General features: G+C 39.9%; 1 protein-coding gene across 5 annotated transcripts in view; it reads right to left on the bottom strand.

The window, feature by feature from the left end:
- Nucleotides 1–1573: 1573 nt before the first annotated feature.
- The window catches only part of DPP10 (dipeptidyl peptidase like 10), a 665816-nt gene continuing 643791 nt past the window's right edge, over nucleotides 1574–23598 (bottom strand). For all 5 annotated transcript variants that reach the window (XM_064156282.1, XM_064156301.1, XM_064156292.1 and 2 more), the window contains 7 exons: nucleotides 15378–15572; nucleotides 13701–13755; nucleotides 10533–10632; nucleotides 9664–9722; nucleotides 9503–9575; nucleotides 7801–7874; nucleotides 1574–3853 (listed from right to left, as the gene is read on the bottom strand). In XM_064156282.1, coding sequence (XP_064012352.1) covers nucleotides 3716–3853; nucleotides 7801–7874; nucleotides 9503–9575; nucleotides 9664–9722; nucleotides 10533–10632; nucleotides 13701–13755; nucleotides 15378–15572 — 694 coding nt within the window. In that variant the 3' untranslated portion in view covers nucleotides 1574–3715. The remainder of the gene's footprint in view (nucleotides 3854–7800; nucleotides 7875–9502; nucleotides 9576–9663; nucleotides 9723–10532; nucleotides 10633–13700; nucleotides 13756–15377; nucleotides 15573–23598) is intronic.

Genomic DNA, 23598 nt, shown 5'->3' with positions numbered 1-23598 from the left:
CTTCAATTTTTCCAGTAGTGCCTAACAGACCTGTAAAGAGGGATACTAGGTCACACCTTGTCTCCTCTGTGCTTTATAAAGGAGCCAACACTCAACACTCCCAAGTTTCCAAGGACACTCTTTGGCTTCAGATCAAATATGAGCTCTTCTATCTTAAAAGGCATGATTTCTCAACTAAATTAACCTGACTCCATACTCAAAATAGGTGCCAGAGCTGAGAGAACAGTCATCTTCATTTGCAGATGTTGGTAGATCTGCATATGCCAAAACCATAAGAACAACGAGCAGTTGGTTATAACAAATCATGACAAATATTGATCAAACCAGGTCATAAGTAGCTCTGTCCTCACTGCAAAAAGATTAAAAAAACAAATAATTAAAAAATAATCAGCCTTTCTTTGTCCTTAATAATCTGAAAAAAAAAACAATATTCCAATAAAAATGTAGTTACTCCTGACTTTGCAATGTAACTAAAATTTCAGTATGACCTACGGATTTCACAGGTTTTTGCAGTCCCAACATCAGAAAAAAAGAGAGAGGAATTCAAGAAGGCAGAGCTAAGCTCTAGCAAGCAGAAAATGGATATGCTGATTCCCTTGCTTTCTAGTAAGTGTCATATTTTAAGGGAAGATTAATCAAATGGTAGTTTTTCAGACCTAAAATGTGACCATAGTAATGGGTAATATGCCAAAATGGGTAATATACCAAAAAAAGTACTCTTTTGGTGCCATTTCTGTGCAATATGTACTAATTTCTGATCAATACTAGAGGTCACATAGACTAATCAATGAGTGGTTGCCACCAGTTTGGATACAGAATCTGAAAGATAACAACAGTTGTTCTACAAGGGGAAGAAATACTTGAACAAGCTAGCAGGAGTAGAGATAACCCTCGAATCAAATTCTTCAGTCTAGCTAGAAACAAATGCTTTTGCAGTACCTAAATTTAACTTGTACGTCAACATTTCAGTAAACCAACTTAGTCTGTCTGATGCTCACCTTTGTATAGACAGTTTCATAAAAATGCCTGTATTTGTAGAAGAGAGTGAGAAAGATTAAAAACATTAAAAGCACAGCACATTTCCACACAGATAACCCACATTTCAGGCAACACACTTCTAAACACTCTAGCCCTGGCAAAAGCACTCTTGGAGAAGCGTTGTCCTTATGCCTCCTTCATATTCAGGTGAATTGGAGGTGAAATGTTGGGGTAGGAAGTGCAGGGAATGGAGGTGTGAAACAGAGTTATGGGGAAAGGAAGAGACAAGGTGTGCGTTCCACAGATCTGGCACAACATATTTCCTGAGCACATGCATAATCCTATTGCTGTTTGTTTTCTGTTGCAGGCAACTAAAGGCTACGTACGCTTAACATAGTAAATCTGAGCACATGGTGGCTGTGCAACAGCCAGTGCATGCTGAGAAGTCTTAGCCTTTTCACCTAGCCTCCACATGTTGAGTGGATATGCTCAGTATGAGCACACAGCTTTGTGCTTTCTTTCTCCATATTTGCCTCAATGCAGGACAAAAAAAAGTCTCACTGAATACAACTGGACGAGGACCTCATTTGCTATGTTCGGTCAGGAAAAGCAGCAATATTGCCAGGTGAGCTTTTATTAAGTAGTGGGTGTAATTTATAAAATCACAATCTAGAAGTCCTAGCCAACACAAGATTCTAAAATGCTGCTCCTTCATAGAAAACAGGATGTGAATACCTTGTTTCAACTTTTCTCTTGTTGTTTCGTATGGTCTTATTGTAGCTCATATAGTAGCTTCCATACATATATACTGTACCTAGACTATACATATGTACTCCATATTTACTCTAAATACCACAAAGCAAAGCTGCACTTTGTGGCAACACTGGGACCCAAACAAGATATCATTACACATTAAAATTGTATTAAACTAATTGAAAAAAAATAGTTCAACATTGCTAATAAAACAAGATAAATACTAAACATTAAAAGACAGAGACTTTCCAGTGTTCCATAAGCCCACACCCTTCAGACAAATCAATTAATTGCATCATAAAAGAAATGCTAGCTGTGAAAGAAAATATTCCAGAAGAAAGCTGTGAGTAAAAAGCTTCAGGTGATTTTTGACTACAATAAAAACAGTTTCCATTCTTCATAAAATATGCAGAACTTTACATCTTAAATAGTATAGATACCCTCAAAAAATTACTCTTCTTTTTAATCTTGCAAGAAATTAAACCTTAATTGGGTAGGAAAGTATTTGGAATATAACCAGAAAGAAAAAAAATACTACATCTATTCTCATGTAAGTGGCACAGCATCTGTCAAGAGCTTTCACATACCTTCAGGAAGATATCTCAAATTAAGTGACCACAGTATTTGATTTCAGTGATCAGAGTTAACATTCTGCAAACCCAAACTGGCTGCCTTGTTCATTCCATAGTTTCAATTTCTACTGCTGTAATTCGCCTTGGCAAATGAATGGATGTATGAAGGGCTCGCCCTTTGAATAAATAATAACATTTAACTTGTCAGGAGCTTCCTTTGCCTTGAATGAGAAACATTTCATTTCTTTGTGATGCTGTTGAAGCAAAATCCTTTTGCAAGAGACTTAATGAGCAGCTCTGGAATAAAAACTAATGGTGTGTTCTGGCTATGTGGCCACCTCGATAAGCATCAGAGTTACATCTAAGACCAACAGGAAGAAGAGGAAAATGAACTATAGAAAACATGTCTTCATTTGAAGAGTAAAGTATTACTCAGTGGCATTATACATTGTTAATAAATTTTCTTTATCTGAAACTATAATTTAATATTTATGTATCTAATTTACATGTGACAAAGTGACATATTCTAAAATCAAAGTGTCATCAGTATGCTATTAACTACTATAAACAATACCAAAACACAACTCAAACATATTTTAAGGAAACAATAGATACATTTTCGACTGGGGAAAAGATTTCACTTGCAAATATTGTTTTAAATGCAGCTGTTAATTATTGTGTTGGGAAAAAGAATCTTTGAGCTCAGACAGATTTTCTGCTTAGGGAGTCCTAGGTATATACATAAAGGCCAAGAGTACACTACCAAGAAGACCCTTATTGGTTACTAGTAGGTAGAGTAATAATAGTGAATGTTGAAATTGGGAAAAGAAACCTTCTTCAGTACCAGTGATATATGATGCACTAGACAATATATCCCCTTTGAGCAGAAACTAGAGAAAATATCGTGCCCTTTATTATCTCTGTGGTTTCTTATGTGTAATAGAGAGCAAAAGAATTGCACTCATCGTAACATTACAGCAGTGTTAGATTGCAACTCATCCTTAAAATTATTAGTGGCCATAATACTTCTGATAGATTGTGCATTATGCAAAGATGAATAAAGATGTGCATTTAAATTAAAAAACGAGCAACCACTTACAGAAACAACAGTGAGGCTTAACATAACAAACATGCACTAATCCTACACTTATGCAAAACTAAGTTCTTCCAGGAAACTGTAACCAACTGTTGACCTTCCACAAAGGTAAAGGTTTTGTCCCTTGGTAATATGTTTGGACTTTGTAGTTGAATTCCAGTTTATTAGCTCATTGTCTGTAAATGTGCTGTTCCACTGTGATATCCTTTAGCTGCCCTTGAGCTTCTGCAGAATCTGCAATCTTACAGTCACTTTTATTTAAGGTTTTATTGAGCCACAAAGTAAGTCCCCTTCAGTACTACACAAATAAGCTTTCTTATTCATCTTCTTCAGGTTCCTGTGGTAAAATTGGTGTCTCCTCCTTTAAACAAGCACTAAAAAACCCGAGGATTGTGCTGTAAAGGTGATATTTGCTTTTCTCAGATGCAATGTTATGACCTTCATCCGGGTAGATCTAGCAGAGGAGAAAGGAAAAAAAGTAAATAATTTTTAAAAGGCCTTTCACATATTTAGGGCTCTAATTTTCTTTCTGTTTTAGATGACAACAGGATGATAACATTAGTTTTACAGCATCAAGAAAAGCCAATAAAACGCAAAGTAAAACTCATTCTCTTGGAATTTGAACCCACATAAAACAATGACTACAGAGGGATCTGCAGGAGTCAAAGAAATTATATTCTCAGTCATTGTGCTTACAACAGTTTACTTAGCTGGCATTTTCAACTGTGTCTAGGCATCCAAATCCCATTAATGTCAATGAGGATTAATTACCTCATGCTTTTAGGGACCTCTCAATATTTCAGCTTCTAAGCATTCAGCGAAAATCCTTTCTATTCATATTTTTAACTATCTTCCCATCTTATCTAAACCCCAGTACCTCTCTCCTAGGGTGAACGTTGGCATTTTTATCTCTCAATTCTAATTCCTGTAGAAATTTCTCCCAATAGAGGCTGAACAAAAATTTGCAGGTTGAAGAATAGCTGGCCACAGGGTTCAGGACAGGACACTTGTCTGAGGCAAAAAGCTTCAGCTGCTTCCTCAAACTCAGGTTATCACCAGGTTGAAGGAGAACATTTCAGAAGAGCTCTTCTGAGATATTTCTGTCATTCCTGCCTCCTCTTCTCTCCATAACCCTCCACATCACCTCAGCTGAAATCACAGCGATAGCTAGAACAGATTCTACCCTACTCAGATATCACAGAAAGTCCTTTTCCCTTTGTGAGTGATGCTAATTCCCTTGTTGGCTCCTCTGAGCTGGTGTGAGCTCATAGGCTTCTGTGGAAACTACAGGTTTACTTAGGCTTCAGAAAGGTTGAGGTTTGCAAGGTGCAGTATCAGAAATACACGGAGAAGTGACTCAAAACCACACAGTCTAAGATATTCAAGAATGTTTAATGCAATCAGAACCTTTAGCCAGCAACACCCACACATTCAGTGGTGGGTCCCATGCAAGTCTGTACATCAGCAGCATGTCCTCTCCTCCTCACTTCAGCCTGTCTCTCACAGCCCTCCCACCCTCTGCAGGGCTGTGGTGAGAAGGAACAGCACTCTTGCCTTTTTAGCTACCATTTAATAAACTTAAACATTGAAAATAAGAGGAAATTCGTTTCATACAAATCAATACTTTTTTTTTAGATAAAATGGGACTAAAGTAGTGGTATCTGCAAATTAGAGAGTGCATATGGACTTTGTATAGTGTAGGATAAACAGGTAGGGAAAAAAAGAAAGAGGAGAAAGGAGAAAGAGCCCAGAAGAGTGACAAGCAAATGTGGACTACAGTGACAGTGAGAAAAATGAGGCTAACCAGAGTTTTAACATCAAATTGAGATAATGTTAGGTCACTGTGGTAGGGAGAGCCCCTCTTAGAGATAAAACAGCAACATGAGGGTACATGTTGAAGACTGTTTATGTGAAATTGTCATGGTAGGCCTGATCGGGCCAAAATAGGCTCATACATGTCCTGGCTTGCCCAGGCATGTTTTTCTGCTCTCTCTCCTTCTGCTATGGGGAGATGCAACCGTGGGAAAGAGGACAAAGAACCTGGAGCCATTGAGTCTAAGGAGCCTGGCTTGCCCAGACTTGTTTTGCTCCTGTTTACATCCTGTGGTAAAGAAGGCACATGCACTTGGCTTGTGTCTGTCTCATACAAGGCCAATGTTTTCCCAAATTTGGAAGCCTATGGCTTCACCTAATACGATCAAGCTTGGCTAAGAGCCATTCTGTGTCCAAAGGGCCATTGCTCTCGGGCTGTATTGATAAAAAGAGATGAGCAGGTAATACAATGTGCTCTGCCACTGTATTCATGCTTGCCTGCTGCTTGCTACTGTTGCCGCCATTGCTCTCTGCTTCTGGTAGTGATTCTGCCATTGCCTTCTACAGTGTTATGCTATGCTAAGCTATAAGCCAGCTCTGCCACAATGTAACAAACCCTGATACTCTGGGTTTGCCTGGAAACTTCCTGCCTCAACTTTACCAGGAATAGGCACCAAATAACTCCATGCGATAGGCCCGCACAGCCAGAGTGACATTGTGCTGAGACTGCATGTCGCAAGACATCCTGCCTACACCTGCCAAGACAAGGAGCCCTAGAGGTACACACACAGAAATCAGGACAAGGTCAGAGATCATCTGCCTCCTTTCCCCAGCATCCTGTGAAGCCTGGGAAGAATCAGTAGCCTCAGTGACTGACAAGGCATCGACAGAATTCCCTGCAAGTGTTTTGGGTATTCTCTGAGGCTGTAGCTAGCCCTGCGAGTTGGGAGATCATTTTTGTGAGTAAATACTTAAAGCCTCTTGTAATTCACCATTGCCTTCTGCCTTAAGCAGAAAGGTACTTCCTGCATCCATCTAGTGGGCAAGCAGCATATTGACCGCAAGAACCTCTTCCAGTTCAATTCATGTTTATATATTTTGCTAGGTATTTGTTAAACGTTCTAGTGTGGTGGAGGGTTGCACAGGCCTCAAATGACTATGTTTACAAACCTATTCATGCCCGGACATGTTGTCCCCCCAAAGGGTGTTGCCCTACCTATACTTGGGGTAAACAAGTTAAGGGGGACAATGGGACACAATAGCCTTGGTGCCTTCGAGTCTGGGTTGCCTCCTCGAAGGTTGAAGTAAACACGTTACACAAGCTCACGCGCCTAGGGTGGGGAATTCACCTGAGCCCTCTCCATATTTGGGGGTACCGGACCCTCAGACTTCACCTTATTTGGTATGTTTGGGCCTGTTGCCAAGCCCTCATTGGACAGAATTATGGCCAAGGACCATCAATCATGGGGTCAGAACTCATAAAAAGGGGCAATACAGTGTCCCTGCTACCTCTCTCGCTTCTCGCATCTCATACCTCGCTCCTCTCCTGCCACCCTCTACCACCCACCTGCTGCTAGCCGATTCCAGCCGCTTTTGGGGACCACCGCCACTGCATGACTCCAGCCCACGGCACCAGCCCAGGGAAGCTGACCAAGGCGTTCCCGGCCAGCCACTGCTCCAGCCGCCGCTCCCAGCTTGACTGTGCCCGTGGAAGCTCCAGACAGTGCGTCCCAATAACCCCTGAGCTAATCTATTCAAACCCATGATATTTGGGACCATCGAAACTGACTCCAGCCAGTGAGTAACTGAGCAAACTCGAGCTAAGCCAGCATAAATTCTCAATAATTTACCAGTGGCACTTTCATGCCACAGACTCTCTTCCTAAATCCTTTCAAACTCTAGCTAAATTCCCAATCTGCTGTACATAGACATTCTGTAATATAATCTCGGAACCGCATACAAAGAACTTGTGTGGGGTAACAGTAAATAAGTTTGGGGAAGGGGATTCCTTGTGTATATAATATTAAATTATTTAAACTCTTTTAAAATTTGGCCTCATATTTCATTCCCCCAAAACCCAGACAGACCTCTCCACGACATCTAGATCCTAGGCTATCATCTGTATAATGTTTCCATGACCCTGGCAAGAGAACCCTATTATTATTAAAATTAGTAGTTGGGGGTGGGAGGGAGACTGGAGAGAGTCCAGTGCAGAGCCACAAAGATGATTAAGGGAATGGAACATCTCTCATGAGAAGAGACTGAGGGAGCTGGGGTTCTTTAGCTTGGAGAAAAGGAGACTGACAGGTGACCTTGTTCATGCTTATAAAGATGTAAAGCGTGAGAGCCAAGAGCATGGAGCCAGCTATTCTGCATGATGCCAAATGACTGGACAAGGGGCAATGGGTGGAAGTCGAGACATAGGAAGTTCCATGTAAACATGAGGCTTCCCAGGGGAGTTGTGGAGTCTCACTCTCTGGAGATACTCCTGAATATTGAAAATTAATAAAGAATATTAATTTTTGAAAATACCACCTGGCATTTATTAAGTACCCCTCCATTATAGAAATGCATACCAAATGCACATACCTGCATAGTGTAGTTAACTCCAGCTTTTATTAGATGTTTAATTAGTTCTGCTGAATGCTGAAAGTGGACTTTAGCTGCAAGAAAACATTTGGACATTGTTAGAAAAAAATGCATTAATATGAAATATTTATCTACTAAATAGCTTTGACCAAGAACATCTCCAACCTCTCCAATTAGCAGGTCTTAAACTGACTACCTGGTCAGAAGTGCACAGCCCCTTGAATAACAGTAAGGTTGGGTGTAACAGCTGAGGTTCTGGAGAAGAAGTTGGATGCACCAAGGGAACCTATGCTTTCCAGGCACTCGACAAGGACTCCTCTCTCTACACACACTGAAATGTAGAGATTCGCAGATGCTGTCATAGTTTGGAGGTGTGTAAAAGCATTCTGTCCCAACATCATGGCAGTTTATAATTGGTTACAAGAAAGCACATTGAATTTTCTCTGTCTTGCACAGGACTATTACAGCCCACACTCTTCTTTAGGTAATGGACTTTCTGAAACATATCAGTAACTTAATCTTCGTGTAGTAAAACCAGGCAACTTTATCACCATGTTTCAGCCCTGCAGAGCTTAGGCTGCAAGTGGGATGGATGGTGTCACTAGATGGGATATTAAGTGAGGGCAGCAAGCAATCAGAGTCCTACTCTTAGGCACAGTGAATTGCTCAGACACCTATCAGAGTCCTGATTGCCTCTAGTATTGAGTTCAGAGGGGTAGAAACTGCTGCTAGCTTTTACACTGAACAAAGTTTGAGACCTTTATACCTGCTCAGTCACCCACTGTATGTTTTCTGTCCCTCTCTCCTCTGCTATTGGAAGAAACACTGGACAGTATTTTCACCCTTCTCATTGCATTTGAGATCCATAATATAAGTTTGACAATTTATGCTGTAGTGGAAGGCCAATGGGTACCATCCTCACTGTGCCAACTGCACATGTAGGCACTCTCCCCTCAGCCTTTTTGCTGCAAGGTACTTATCCATCCAGACCGAGGAGTAAGAAACTTTGTATTATCCCACATTCAACAGGAAAATTCCAGGGAAAGAAGCATTCATGTGAATAATGCCTACAAAGAAGCTTGTTGGAGCACTGTAATTTGTGCGTGCATCAGAGCTTGTGCTTTAGATCTACATCAGTTAAAGTTCAAAACCACATACTGTAGTTAAACTTGGATCAGTAATTACAATTTATCTTTTGATTGACTATTAGAAGTGCCAGAACTTACTCTGTTTTACTTATTCTGTCTCAAACTACTGTTGAAAGTATTGGTGCCATTAAAAGGTTCCCTACGGTTCAAGCTTCAGATACATTGGTGCTACCTTGTAATTAATTAACTGAAAAGTTTAACTTCTCATGTAGTGCTGCACCTCATCAACTGTACTGATAATTCTTTCTTCAACTGCAGAATCTCTGTGAATTTAAAATACCATTAAAAATTTATGTTGTTTTATTAATAATTCATGTAACACCTTTCACTAGCAAGGCAGTAGTCCACAAGATTGAAACAAATTAGAACACACAGCACCTAAAAGGTACAAATACTCAGCAAGGAAAAACATCAGTTTAGAATTAGAAGTGACAACAAAAACAAAAAAATCTTATCACAGGGATATATATGCTAGTTATGTGCCTCATCAGTCGTTGCATATCTGCCTCTTAGAACCCCTGACTCCAAATATAACTGTGTCTCTGAATACTTACCATCAGCCGTCCCATGGACTATTAGCAAATTTGCTTCTTTTAAGCCATGGAGATTGTGTAACACACTGGATGCCTGGTAAATAAACACAAAGGTTTAAGTAAATTGCATTTTAAGGGGAAAATGGTCATTTTCAGTTACTTATTAGAATAATCTAATTTACCTGATAGGTATTTTCCTCTTTTGATGGAATACCAAGGTATCTTTCTGAGAAAGCTGATGCTATAAAAGTAAAAACCAAAAGTTTGTGACTTAAAAAAAAACCCAAACCTAAACCAAACCAAAATAAAATACACCCACAAAAACTTGCACCAGTTCTAACTTTGAATCAGGAGGAGCTATTTAAGCCATGACATCAACAACGAGCTCTTAATTTACATGCACTATTTAAAACCATTTAAAGATGGTTGAAAACCACCTCACAACCAAAATCAAGCTGCCACAAAAAAACCCAACCCAAACCAATCAACCAAACCCAACCAAAAGCTCAAACCAAACAAAAAACAACACGAAACAAACCTAACTCCAAACTCTAACCAAACCAACTAACCTAAAACCAAAGGAAAAACTAAGAGACCATTAAAGTAACCTGCTCTGATTTCCTGTATATCAGAGTCCCACAGTCCACAACCTGTGCCAAAAAATCCACACACAGCACTAAATATCCTGTGACTGAACGATCACATGGTTGGTATCATAAGGAATTCACCATTAAGTTTAACAGATTCATTCCTATTACAGATCTTGTTTCAGGCTGATATACCTACAGAATTCTTAGGAAATGTGGTGCCTGGGTGACTTTCAGTGGGAAATTGGAAACACAACTTCTTTGCAAAGATCAGTGGCATTATTACTATTGTATCTGTTGTGTTTCAGTAAACCATCCCAGTATTAGCTGCCTCTTCGTTTAAGGAGAGGGCAAGACAGTGAGGTGAAATTCAGCTGATACAGTTGCATTATCCACTCTTAGTTAAAATGGATAATAGCTCCACGAATGAAAAATCACCCAGGCATAGGGCAGGGAATGCTCACCATACAGCTTCATATCTGTAATAGGTGCCACCACAGCTCCGCACTTGAAAAGCCGTTCACTGGATTTCAGAATCATTGATGCGATGTAGCCACCATACCCCTAGAAATGGAAATTACATTGACATTTTTGTTGATTCCTTTCTTTTTAGCAACAATCAAGTTAAAGGCCACTGTGTTAATCCAATGTTACCAATTTACGTTATGTATTTATAGCTGCAAGAATCGTCTTTGAAGGAAATGGAAGCCTACTGTTAAGGGTGAATAAATATCTCATTTGACCTGGTCATGATCTTAAAGCTATGCAATTTATAATAATGAATATATTTAACTCCCTTAAGTCCATCATGGCAGACTAACCTATAGTTAGAAAAGGATTTGAAAATTACAGAAAAAAAACCCAAACCAAATCAATAACCAAGCTTAAGTTTTTCAGGAACTAGATGGGAATAGTTTTTAATATAATTAATGTAGGTATTTGCTATTTACCAAGATACACTGAGCATTTTGCTGACAGGACAGAGTATGAGAATGGAAGAAACCTGTGAAACTATCATAAGTCCTCCCTCTGACACCTGAACCTTCATAGATTGAATCCTATTGCAATTAAAAATGTTTCTGCTACAACACTGTCAAACATCCCAGAGAGGCACAGATCCTGCACTGTTTTGCAAATACAAGCTGTATGTAGCCACATTGCTCAATATTATGTTAATCTCTGGATGCTCTTTCTGGCCACAAAAGCATCCATCAGGCTGCTTTGATGCAAAGGAGGCAGCAGACATAGCATGAAGAAGCTGGGAGAGATGGGGTAGGAATGTGCCTCACCACATTTATCTGTCCTTATGGCACATCTACCCTGCAAATAATCATCAGGATGAATCATCTCTCCTGCAAAGTCTATAATACACCTCTCTGGGAAGACCTGTGACACAAAAGAGAGTCACAAACTCATGAAAACTTAAACTTGAGACAACAGATTCCCCAGAAATGACAGTGGCAATCCATATCTGTACAGCTGTAATCATTCCTGACCCATGGGAAATGAAATTCTGAATTGTGGAGTCTGGGATCAATTATTTTCTCATATATTATGGGCTCTTCAAAATCCTCTGTTTGCCATTTTTGTTTTTCCTTTGTCAGAGCTGGAAAATCGATTTTTGCCAGTTTTTGTCATTGCTGTGTTTGGCACAATGCACTTCAGAAAGACGAAATTACCCTATCATAGGGAAAAGAAAACTGTAAAATGCCAGCCAAGCACAAAAAAGGATCTTGTGCATCAAATGCTCACAGAGTTTTCAGCATGGACCATTCTGAATCCTGCCTGCCTCTCTTCTTCATGTCTAACTATTTGATGGATTATTTCTGCAGAAGAATGAGAGTAGTTGAAAATCCCTTAATATTATCTAAGAAAAATAAGCAAAGAGGAGTACTCTTTGGAATGAACATAGTAAATGCAAATTGATCCACTAAATAAAGGAAATAAAGAGTAAGACCTGGATTTTCCAGGGAGTGTGAAGAGCTCTACTGAAATTACAGCCCAGGGGGACAACAGGTGTCCAGAATTTTCCATGAGCAGAAGCAGATTTTATCTAAGAAAGAATTTCTGAGTGGGCACTGGTAACTTGTATAATTCAAAGAGTTTAAGAGAAAAGCAACTTTCCTCTGCCCCTGGGTTCTCTAAATTTGCTTTTGTTTAATATTCTGTTTGTGTCCTTCCCAGTAGCTCTACAGCACAATTTTAATCTTAGGGTAGCTACTGCCAGGTTATTCATTATTTATGCCATGTATTCATTAAGAGCTTGGTTTAGTTCTCCTGGGAATTTCTGTCTTTGGAACTTGTGCCCTTGCTTCCAGCCAGGTTTTCCAGGAAAAAAAAAATACATTATACAGTGAGATTACATTTTCAGAAGCACTTCACAGTGCTCCACAGACAATGGAGAAAACAGATCATATGTCCTGATGCAAGGATATATGGTACTTGACTCATCAGCTGGATTTCTGTGGTTACAGCCTAACTGCCATACTCTTCACAAGCTGGTGTGTTGTGAAGGTGCAATTTGATTTCAAGCTCTCTTTCTTCTTCCATGAATGAAAAAAATAGCATGTGGAAACACAATTTACTGTGCCAGAGTTCAGAAAGGCCCTAGGATCGTGCATCACTTGGGCTTGTACCCTTCGCAGAGATAAGCATGGTGGCACTGGCAGATTGCCTGACATTCAGAGGCAGGTATTTCCCACACTGTGCCTTTCTGAACAGTCTTGCTTCTCTTGTGCCTAGTTCACAGTACTGATTGTGACAAGGATTTTATTTCTCTGTAGCTCTAATGCCTCTTACAGAGTTCCCTTGCAGCATGCATGAGTCCAGTTCCATGAGATGAGCACGAAGCAAATTCAAGTCATCTTATTTTCAAGCAAAGTGCATATTCTATTTCCATCAGTAACTCAAATTTCAAGGCATTTAAAGAAAACCCAAAATTCCTGTCACAATGTTGTACACAGTAAAAAGGAAAGGATTTTTAAAGAGGATTTTAAAATAAGTGACAAGGAGGAAAATAGAACTAAGTATAGGAGACACTAAATAGAATCATAGAATCAACCAGATTGGAAGAGACCTCCAAGATCATCCAGTCCAACCTAGCACCCAGCCCTATCCAGTCACCTAGAACATGGCACTAAGTGCCTCAGCCAGGCTTTTCTTGAAGACCTCCAGGGACGGTGCCTCCACCACCTCCCTGGGCAGCCCATTCCAATGGGAAATCACTCTCTCCGTGAAGAACTTCCTCCTAATATCCAGCCTATACCTACCTCGGCACAACTTGGGACTGTCCCCCCTTGTTCTGTTGCTGGTTGCCTGGGAGAAGAGAGGCCACCCCCCACCTGGCTGCAATGTTGTTTTCCTGGATGCATGCCTCTGTGACCTGTCCTAGGTAATCCTGCTTTGGCAGGGGGGTTGGACTAAAACTCTGGAGGTCCCTTTCAACTCCTACCATTCTGTAATTCTGCAATTCAACTGGAGCCAAAACAGAAACAGCAAATTAGGGATGTGTTTTCCCTCTCTTTTAGTAAAATAAATTGTTTTGTGGAAGTAGTTAAATATTTTTATTTATCAACAGATAGCATTTTTCTTAAATAATCATGATGATAAATCCTGCTATACTTGCACATTACCTTTCCAAATATGCTCAGTCTCTTAGGATCAATGAATGGCTGTTTCAATAGTGATCTGAAAGAACAAAAAAACCTCAATAGTCTGGTTTAGTTTGGCAAAGTAAAATGTTGAATTATACTTGTTGAATGTAGCATGTAAAGAAAACTATTTGCAGAGTAAAGATTTGTCATACATGCATATCAGGCAGCAGAACAAATAAAAGTCATAGTGCACTGGGAAATATTATTTGCTTTCAAATTCCTTCTCTGTATGGCAGTTAGTGGTGGGCTTATCTAACTCAAGATATATGAATCTGAGCATCTTGATTAAATTGCCCACTTACACCTGCTCTTCATTTAAAGGAGAGAAGAGAGACACTCCCAAAGAGCTATTCCTTCCCACTCATGTTGGAAACCTCTCCCAGTCTGAGGAGAATCATGGTCCAGAACTGTCAGGATTTTCTACCAACCAGAGCTTAAATGACTGACTTTGACCAGGTACCTAGTTTTCAGACAGCTAAAGGAAGGTGAGATGAACGCAACTTCTTCAATCTAGGTAATTATCCAAATAATTAATTCTCTCATTAAGGCAATTAATCAGTAACAATGAATTTTATATAGAAAAGACGGAATTATCTGAGGGCTTTTGAGGAGATAAAAGCAGAAGCAGTAGCTCCTCTCAGACAAGGGTACCCTCCCATTTTCCACTTTTGAGGAGATAAAAGCAGAAGCAGTACCTCCTTCTCAGACAAGGGTACCCTCCCATTTTCCACTTTTGAGGAGACAAAACCAGAAGCAGTACCTCCTCTTAGACAAGGGTACCCTCCCATTTTCCCACAGTGCCTCCAAGAAGTGTCCAGATGTTATTTATCCTAAAACATCTTATGAGCAGGAAGATGTTCTCACAGCACAGTGCATGACCTGCTTCTGCTGGCCCTTTCACAAGGGTCAGCCTGAATCGCACTGCTCAACACAGCCAGTTGCTGACTGACAAGAACACTAGCAGCCCAGGTGTGTCACAGACAGTTGCCTACTCATGGAATGGCTGAAGCATCCAATCCCTTTCATAAGAAGAACAAAACCCCCAAAATATCTGTGTTAAAATCTGCCTTCTCTTGAGAACCCCCAGAAAAATTCAACCCAGACCTTGATATTATCCATCTTAACACAACCACTCTGAATAAAGAGTGCCGTCAAAGCCGTGTGTGATTACGCCACTCATGGAAATGACTTCTGCAGCTGGTGGATTTATCAGTCTAAGACAATGGAAATGAGAATAGGCATTTGCCCAAATTTTGCTCTCATTTACACAACTTGTAAATGTTCCATTTGTTTCATACTGAGCAGTATCCTATGGCACAGGCAGATTGTAACACGAACACACTAACCTGCATTGCAAGACGTTTTGCTATGGAATATAGACAAATACAAGTTAGCTCAGATGGCATATTTAAATCATACACAGAGAGACAGCTTTATCAAAGAGAAGCACAAACATAAGAAGCAAACCCCTCTTTGATCTTTTGTTTGCTGTTTCTCCATGAAAAGATGACTGCTTCAAAATTTGCAACTGCATTAAAAACAAACACTGACAGCATTCACTCTGCAAGCACAACATTTTGGGCAGTCTCAATTAGAAATGCTCATTCATCAAGCTGGAAGAAAGGTAAAAGAGAGGAAAAGTTTGCACATACGTACTCTACGGCTGCTAGTTGGTCCTTCACTTCCACTGATCCTAAGCACCGGTGGACCTCCTGCAGAATCTTAAGGCCTTGAAATCCACTCCCTCTGCCATCAAATCGAGCTACGATGACATTATCAGAGTTGACAAGCACAGAGTCCCAGTCAATGTGAAACTTATCTGTAACCAACTGGCTGCCTGGAGCTTCATCACTGCAAACACCAACACACCAGACACAAACGAAGACTATTGACAATGTGATGCACTTTGCCGTTCGCCGCTATTTTATTTAACCTAGATGGCAGAGTTCAGTCGGTTATGCAATCCTGCTGAATTACTGTCACTTCCATCAATACCATCACATTAGCTAGGGCTGCTATTCCTCCAGCAGCAGTAAGCAAAATGACTTTTTTTTTTATCTTTACAACCATTATGTTGCAGTGTTACTGATACCTGAATATACTTTACCGAAGGAAACGGAAAACTAAAGCATGTAGTGCTGCTTGTAGGTTAATAAAGTGAAAAAGAAAGTAACATAATCACTAATGCCCAGCTCAGCTCTGCGAGGGCTCAGGCAAAAGTTGTTAAGTCACACTGAAGAGATAAAAAGGAAAATTCATTTGGTACTCTGTTTATGATTTTGTAGGATATATAATACTATTAAGAAGAATGTCATCTTAGAAAACAAAAATTATTGCATTATAGTATCCTTGAATGGATCTTCTGAAATAAGGTACAAAGAAGGCTAAAGTATGCACTAGAGAAAATTATATTTTCTATATCCAAGTTCATAGCAAGTAATGAGTGCAGGCAGGAGTGATAAGTTTATTTTATGACTGTAAAGAAAAAAGAAAAATGTGGTTTGCAGCAGAAAAAGTGGAACAGAATGGGAGAATACATTTTCTAGAGAAACAATAAGCATTTTCCATTGAAGCCAAACACCCTATTTTCCTTCCAAAGAAAATAAAATGTCAGTTTTAAAAGGGTAGCTTGTCATTATTTTTCCCCCAAGATAAACACAGAACAAGAGAGCAGACTACCATGAAGTTGTACAAAATGCAAAATACTTCTATGCAGGCTGCATCTGCCAGTTGAATGCAAATTAAAACGTAAAAGTGTCTGTGCAGGCTGTATGGAAATTAGGCTGGACAGTGTCTGTGGGAATATCCTGTCTAAGGTGAAAGAAAGATGAAGACAGAAATTGCTATTGCACCAAAGAGATTTATATAAACCTAGGGGCACGAGAGGGAGATAAAATCTCCTACAATAACTCCTGTCTTACATGTACAATAATGTGCTGATTCTGTATCTGCTTTTGCCTGTGGATAATATAGACCTCCCTCAAGGTAATTACTCTATTAACTAGCAAGCATATGATGAATACATATGTTCTCAAATTCAGTCAAATCTACCTATGCGGTTGATACATCATGCACTGAAATCAAGATCACTTGGTTATTGACCCAGTCACAACATGTTATGCTTGATCCACCATGCTTTTGTGCATCAACTTTGTATTTGGCCTTATAAAAAGAAAGGAAGGGCATTTTTTTTTCTCTGCTTAACCAACGCAGTTCTGATTATGCTAACTGCTAACAGCACAGAAAAATTAATTTGGAAATACTGCCTGTCAAGTGAGCTCTGCAGAAAACACACCCCTGAGAAGTGTATTATTATTATTATTATTATTATTTACAGTGGGATCAGAAGCAGAACAATTCTTTCAATTTCTGCTTATTGTACAGACCAAGGTTTTCAGAAGCACTCTACACTGACATAGATAATTTCACAGAGCTTTTACCACTACTTCCAGTAGTAGCAGCCTCACAGCAGGTGGAAGTTTTTTTCAACTTTTCCACAACTTACTTTCCACAACAAAGTAATATATCACAGAATCACAGAATCAACCATGTTGGAAGAGACCTCCAACATCATCCGGTACAACCTAGCACCCAGTCCTATCCAGTCAACTAGACCATGGCACTAAGTGCCTCAGCCAGGCTTTGCTTCAACATCTCCAGGGATGGTGACTCCACCACCTCCCTGGGCAGCCCATTCCAATGCCAATCACTCTCTCTGGGAAGAACTTCCTCCTAACATCCAGCCTAGACCTCCCCAAGCACAACTTGAGACTGTGTCCCCTTGTTCTGTTGCTGGTTGCCTGGGAGAAGAGACCAACCCCCACCTGGCTACAACCTCCCTTCAGGTAGTTGTAGAGAGCAATGAGGTCGCCCCTGAGCCTCCTCTTCTCCAGGCTGCACACCCCCAGCTCCCTCAGCCTCTCCTCATAGGGTTTGTGTTCCAGGCCTCTCACCAGCTTCATCACCCTTCTCTGGACACATTCCAGCACCTCAACATCTCTCTTGAACTGAGGAGCCACTAATGAAGGCAATCTTTGTCTTATGTTGAAACTGAGGAAGTAAAGAAGCTCATTTTGCAAAACTCATGTAATAAAAAAGTAATCCACTTCTGTTTCAGATTTCATGACCATCCCTTTCACAAGCATCAGCTTTTGAAGACATCTGTCAGCACTGGTCAACAAATCAGGGAATTTTAATTGCTTTTAACACTGAGGACAAAAAAATCCCAAACATTTTCTCTCTGTTTTTATAACCTCTTCCTTTAAATATAACAGATTGTAACTGAAACCAGTATTCTTGTTTGGCTAGCTATCGTTCCACCTGCTTAATGCACCCTATGCAAGTGAAAATGCCATGATTCAACATGATTCCCCACCTACTACAGGAGTAAGGCAAATACACTGTCTGCATTTCTGTTATATGTTACATATCCAGTTTATATAAAAAGTGTGTGTGTGTATAAGTACACATATCTAGACATCTAGGAACAGGCGACGAATAGCTATATTTGTGAGCCCTTCTTTATATCAGAAAGTGCTTCAAACAAAAGGTTTTAATGACAGATGATAGCATCAAACAACAACTTCTAGTAAGAAAGGAGTAAGAGAATCTTAGCAAGATTCTCAATGGGAGAAAGTTAACAGTGAGTTTTCCCAGACTTCTTCTCTGGAGGGTATAAGGTGGACTCCTTTTAGGCTCACACTTTAAACACTATACATCTTCTGCTCCTTTATGATGGGTTGTTTGACGTATTGCTTTTGGAAGCAATTTTCCAGTAGCTAATTTATTTCAAGAATGTCCATATAAGTGGTCTGTGACGCATTTAGAGCCATTTCCACTGAGGTACATGTCAAAATTCCCATTAACATCAAAAGGTCTCTTTATTCTTCAGTTGCTACTATAAAATGATACTGATTATCTGAGGTATGCTTCTGTCCTCCACAGAGAGACAGCATATATTCTATGCACCATTTACACCCTGCTTTTAACCTTTTAAATGGGGTTCCTGCAAGGTATTAATCCTTTCTGCAAGTTTGAACGTCACCCTGAGGGCTCTGTAAGAAAGTTTGTTATCACAGTGCAGTGGAAGATGCACAGCCTGATTTGTCAAGTTTGTCCTAGGATTACATCTATCTCAAAGGTCAGGTTTTGGTTTATGCTCATCACTACTTACAGTGTGTGATGGTTTGGATGTTCCTCGCCCCCACCCCCCCATTTTAGAAATCACCCAGACTAGACTCAGCTGGCTCTGGAAATATGAATAAAGCTACATTTACAGCTAGCACAATAGACAAGCACATATTTACAGTATATACAGAAATATACAAGGTAAAAAGGTAATAGAGAAACAACTCCCCTCCCAGAAACCTGAGTCCCCAGGAGGGGCTCTCAACCTCCCCTTCACCTTCCCCCTTCCCCTCTCAACCTTACCCTAGTCCCATGGAAGAATGGAGGTTCAGCCAGGGGGTTAGGAAGCAAAGTGGGTTAGCCCAAAATGGAGGGTGAGGTTAGAGAGATGCAGCTCAGCCAGCAGCCCAAGTGAGAGTGGTTATCTGTGTTTTTATTTCTTGTTCCTATACATCTCAGCAAGCCAATGAGTGAAGCAAACATCACCATTGTTTTTCTTTTACAGCCTGTAATCTAGTTCTTCTCACCAAAACATTCTAGCCTGCTTCAAACTAGCACACAGTGTAATTATAATTAGCTGCTGTTCAGTGGTTCTTTGACCCCATAGTAGGACTGGAAGAAAGCCCATGCCTTTAACACTCGAGTGTAATACAAACACAGAAGTATTCTTCCCACCTGACTATGGGTGGCCACAAGGGAATCACAGACTAGCCAAAGCACTACAGCAAAACTGAAGGCATCATAAAAAAGGCTACAGGCTCTTTAACATACACAAAGGGTTCCTTAAGGAGCATCATCTCATGAGGCAAACAAGCACAGGATGACTCAAATGAAGGCTATGCCTAATTCTTCCTGATTATTCCTTGTAAGTGACAACACTTGCACTTGCCCTTTTTTAGTTTTCTTCTTGACTTCCAAGGTTCAGAGCCGCCTAGGCTATGTCTCTGGCAGTGACTGCACTCAGGTTATGAGCCCACTGTGGCAGTGCAACTGCTGAGGAGTTGGGCATACTGCTGAAGTTTCATTGAGGTACCATTTAAACAGACAGAAGCCATCAATAATATACCAATACCATTGACCTTAGTGGGTAATTTGTATGCTTCTTGTAAGGCTGTCGCATATATCTCAGGCTGTCTGGAAAAAGAGGCAGCTCATTGTAAGTTCACATATTGCTGAAAAGAGAAGAATATCTTCTTTTAGATTCTATAACCAAAGCCTTCAACTAGTCTCTGTTGAAGACTTGAGTTACAGCCTACAGGGAATAATACAGTGTTAGCAGAGTGGCTGCTGCTGTTGTACCCTGAGCAGTAGTTCTCTGACACTCTCCTATCGCTACTGCAGCAAAATTTCTTCAGGTTTTGCACTATTTAAAAACTAAATGGTAAGATTTTAAATAGGAATTTCAGAAGCTACAGAGCTGACCAGTCAGTGTGGAAAAACAACTGTAAAAGGTATGTGCCAAATAACTGTTATCATCACTGGTTAATTTCTAGTACATCTCTATTTCTGCAAAACATCTGATACAGAAAGATTACAACTCAGAGGATAAAATCTATGTAAAGAAATGCCATTAATGAAGGCAATCTTTGTCTTATGTTGAAACTGAGGAAAAAGCTCATTTTGCAAAACTCATGTAATAGAAAAGTAATCCACTTCTGTTTCAGATTTCATGACCATCCCTTTCACAAGCAGCAGCTTTTGAAGACATCTGTCATCACTGGTCAACAAATCAGGGAATTTTAATTGCTTTAAACATTGAGGACAAAAAAATCCCAAACATTTTCTCTCTGTTTTTATATCCTCTCTAAATATAGCAGATTGTAACTGAAAACGCACAGTGGGTTTACAACTCCTTCTGCAGATACAGTGAAAGAAATTAAACCACATCACTAGAAATGATTCCATTACTAGAGTAGAATCATGTGATAGACAGGGCTGAAGTAGACAACATAGTAAAAAAAAAAACTTTCTGAAACCCTTGCAGCTGAAACCTTTAAAAATGCAGTTCTAAGAATAAGCGATGTAACACTGTCCTGTGTCATAAGTATCACAGTATCACACAGTATCACCAAGGTTGGAAGAGACCTCACAGATCATCAAGTCCAACCCTTCACCACAGTGCCCAAGGCTAGACCATGGCACCAAGTGCCACATCCAACCTTGCCTTGAACTGCCCCATGGTCGTCGACTCCACCACCTCCCCGGGCAGCCCATTCCAGTGCCCAATAAGTACGTGTGAAGTTTTGAATCTCATCTTGTCTTTATTTCTAAAGACAAATAAATAAGCATTTTAATCACACAGTGAGATATGTATTGCTGTGGGGAAAATGGGAGTAGGGGAGGCTGAAAGAGGATGGATCTTAGCTCAACAGCTCCCAAAGCCTTTTGTGGTGATAAGACCAAAGAGAAAAACAGAAAGGGAGTGAGCAGATCCATCGCTGCCCATAGCACTGGAACTGCTACTGCAAATGAAATAGCCGTAGTGAGTCTCCAGCCTATCCTTCTTTTAGCCTAAGCTAAATGAATTCTCCCTTCAGGCTTTGAGAAATATTGCCAAATTCAAAGAATGGGGAGAAATCTAAAAGAGTAAACCAGAAAAGATTCTACATCACCTACAGAAACACAACAGAGAAGTGAAATACTGCAATGTCAGCAGAGGCAGCATGAATGCAGGCACACAACGGATGGATAGCAAAGCAATTAGTGAATCATGCATAAAACTTTGGGATGCTTCAAGGAATACATTTTGTAGCTCTGTTACAGAGGAAGAACTAGCCAAACAAAACGGCCTTCAGAGACATCCCCCTTGCAAGCATATTGCAATTGAAGAAGTAGAATCTGCACGTCTTTACACTTCACCATAGAGCCAAGCACTGTTCCTTCCCTTGTAACAGTTAAAACAAGTGAAATCCTCTGTAACAAATGAGAGGTACATAAGACAGCTGTTAACAGGCAAAGTGTCACCATACCTCAGATCTCAAATATATCCCAGCACTTGCATTATGCCTCTCTACATTTCTTTTAGTCCTTTAAATGAGTTAATCTTGAAGCTGTAAAAGAACTCTTCACTTCCAGCCCTGCTGTCTCATCTTGCAATCAGTCCTCAGAGTGCATTAATTGGTGACATAAACAGGTTTGATTGCCTGTGCAAGGCCCAGCACTTTCATCATGTCAGTAACAGGTGAAGTGATTTCTGTTTCTTACCAAAATAAAAGAAAACAAACAGAAACCTCTTGGAGACAATTCATTGTTCCCTTGGAGAATAAATTGTTCCTTTTCCTCTTCAAAAACCAGAAACATTTCTCCACTGATGCAGTTTTACAATATCCACTTACATACTGGATAATTCTAAATGGCATGAAATAATAAATGCTGACATATAAGATACATTATCTACAGATTATGATGGAATTAGGTTAATTATGTTCAAGAAAAAATAAAGAATGATTATCATCTCTCATTTTATTACTCAGATTAAATGCCAGAGTCTTTACTTAATCATTTCCTGTGTGTTACCAAGGAGTGCGTATTCCAACTTATTTTAATGAGTAAAGTGAACCATAATGAGAAAAGGAACTGAAATTTAAACTTTGATCTTAATTATAGAGAAAAGAGATGACAATCATTCTTTCAGGCAATTACTGTACACCTCTCTAATCTATAGCTGCACTCTATGTATTACATCAGAAGGAAACTGAGTGTGAAATGTATTAGTAGTTTAGGAGAATGAGTGAAAGAAAGGAGAGTGTTATAATCTATTTAGCATTTTATGGCCAATGCATCACAATTCCAGGAAGAAAAGTGCTAGGCAATGTAACTGTTTTCTGCTTTTAGATAGTCCAGGCACACAAATGAACAGAAACTTTGACATAGCAATACAATGATCTTCTATTTGAGCACTGCAGCAGCACTGTAGCACGTTTTGCAACTGCTAATGGTTGAATTATCACACAATCATTACAGAGAAGGTTATGGGGTATTCAGAACCTGGTCCTTCAGCTGAACTTGTGTGTACATGGAGCTGAACTTGGAGTTCAAATCCAAGTTTCTCACCAGGACTATAAGCCACTTGTACAGGCTTCTTTCTAGGATTCAGTCTTAACACTCAGACACATATGTGCTATGTGCTGAAGTCCAATTTTGTCTGCAGATACCACTCTTGTACAAATACAGAAGTCTTAAGCTTTCTCCCCTTCAACTATTTCCAAATTCTGTTACCACAATGGTAATCCTGTTGATACAGAAAACTCATTAAGATCACACAGAAACAGTTGTTGCTGCTGAAAACTTACAGTACAATTATGAACCTCAGCCATCAAAACCCCTGAGCCAGCAAAACCAGCCACCAGCACAAAAATTCTGCAGAGATGAGAGCACACAGACTGAGAAGATCTTGGAAAAATGTGAGGCACAAGAAAGCTGAATTTTCACCAGAAGCTTGGAGTTACTGAAGGAATGACTGCAGCCAAACAGACAGTCAGACTCTGTTATCTGTCATGTTTATCATCCAGCTTAGGGGACAAAGCATCTATATACACTTAGAGGCTTATATGCACTTAAACAGACTTTTAATTTGCACCGTAGAGACATATCAGGTGAAATTCAGGTTTAAATTCACATTCTCTTTTCCTCACCTTCCTCTCTTTCCTCCCTTCTGTGCTAGTTTGAAGCTAGCTAGAATGTTTTGGTGAGAAGAACTAGATTACAGGCTGTGAAAGGAAAACAAGGCTGATGTCTGCTTCCTTCATAG

The sequence above is a fragment of the Pogoniulus pusillus genome, chromosome 2 (assembly GCF_015220805.1).
Source record: "Pogoniulus pusillus isolate bPogPus1 chromosome 2, bPogPus1.pri, whole genome shotgun sequence".
Classification (NCBI taxonomy): domain Eukaryota; kingdom Metazoa; phylum Chordata; class Aves; order Piciformes; family Lybiidae; genus Pogoniulus; species Pogoniulus pusillus.
This window is presented reverse-complemented; position numbering and strand designations above follow the sequence as displayed.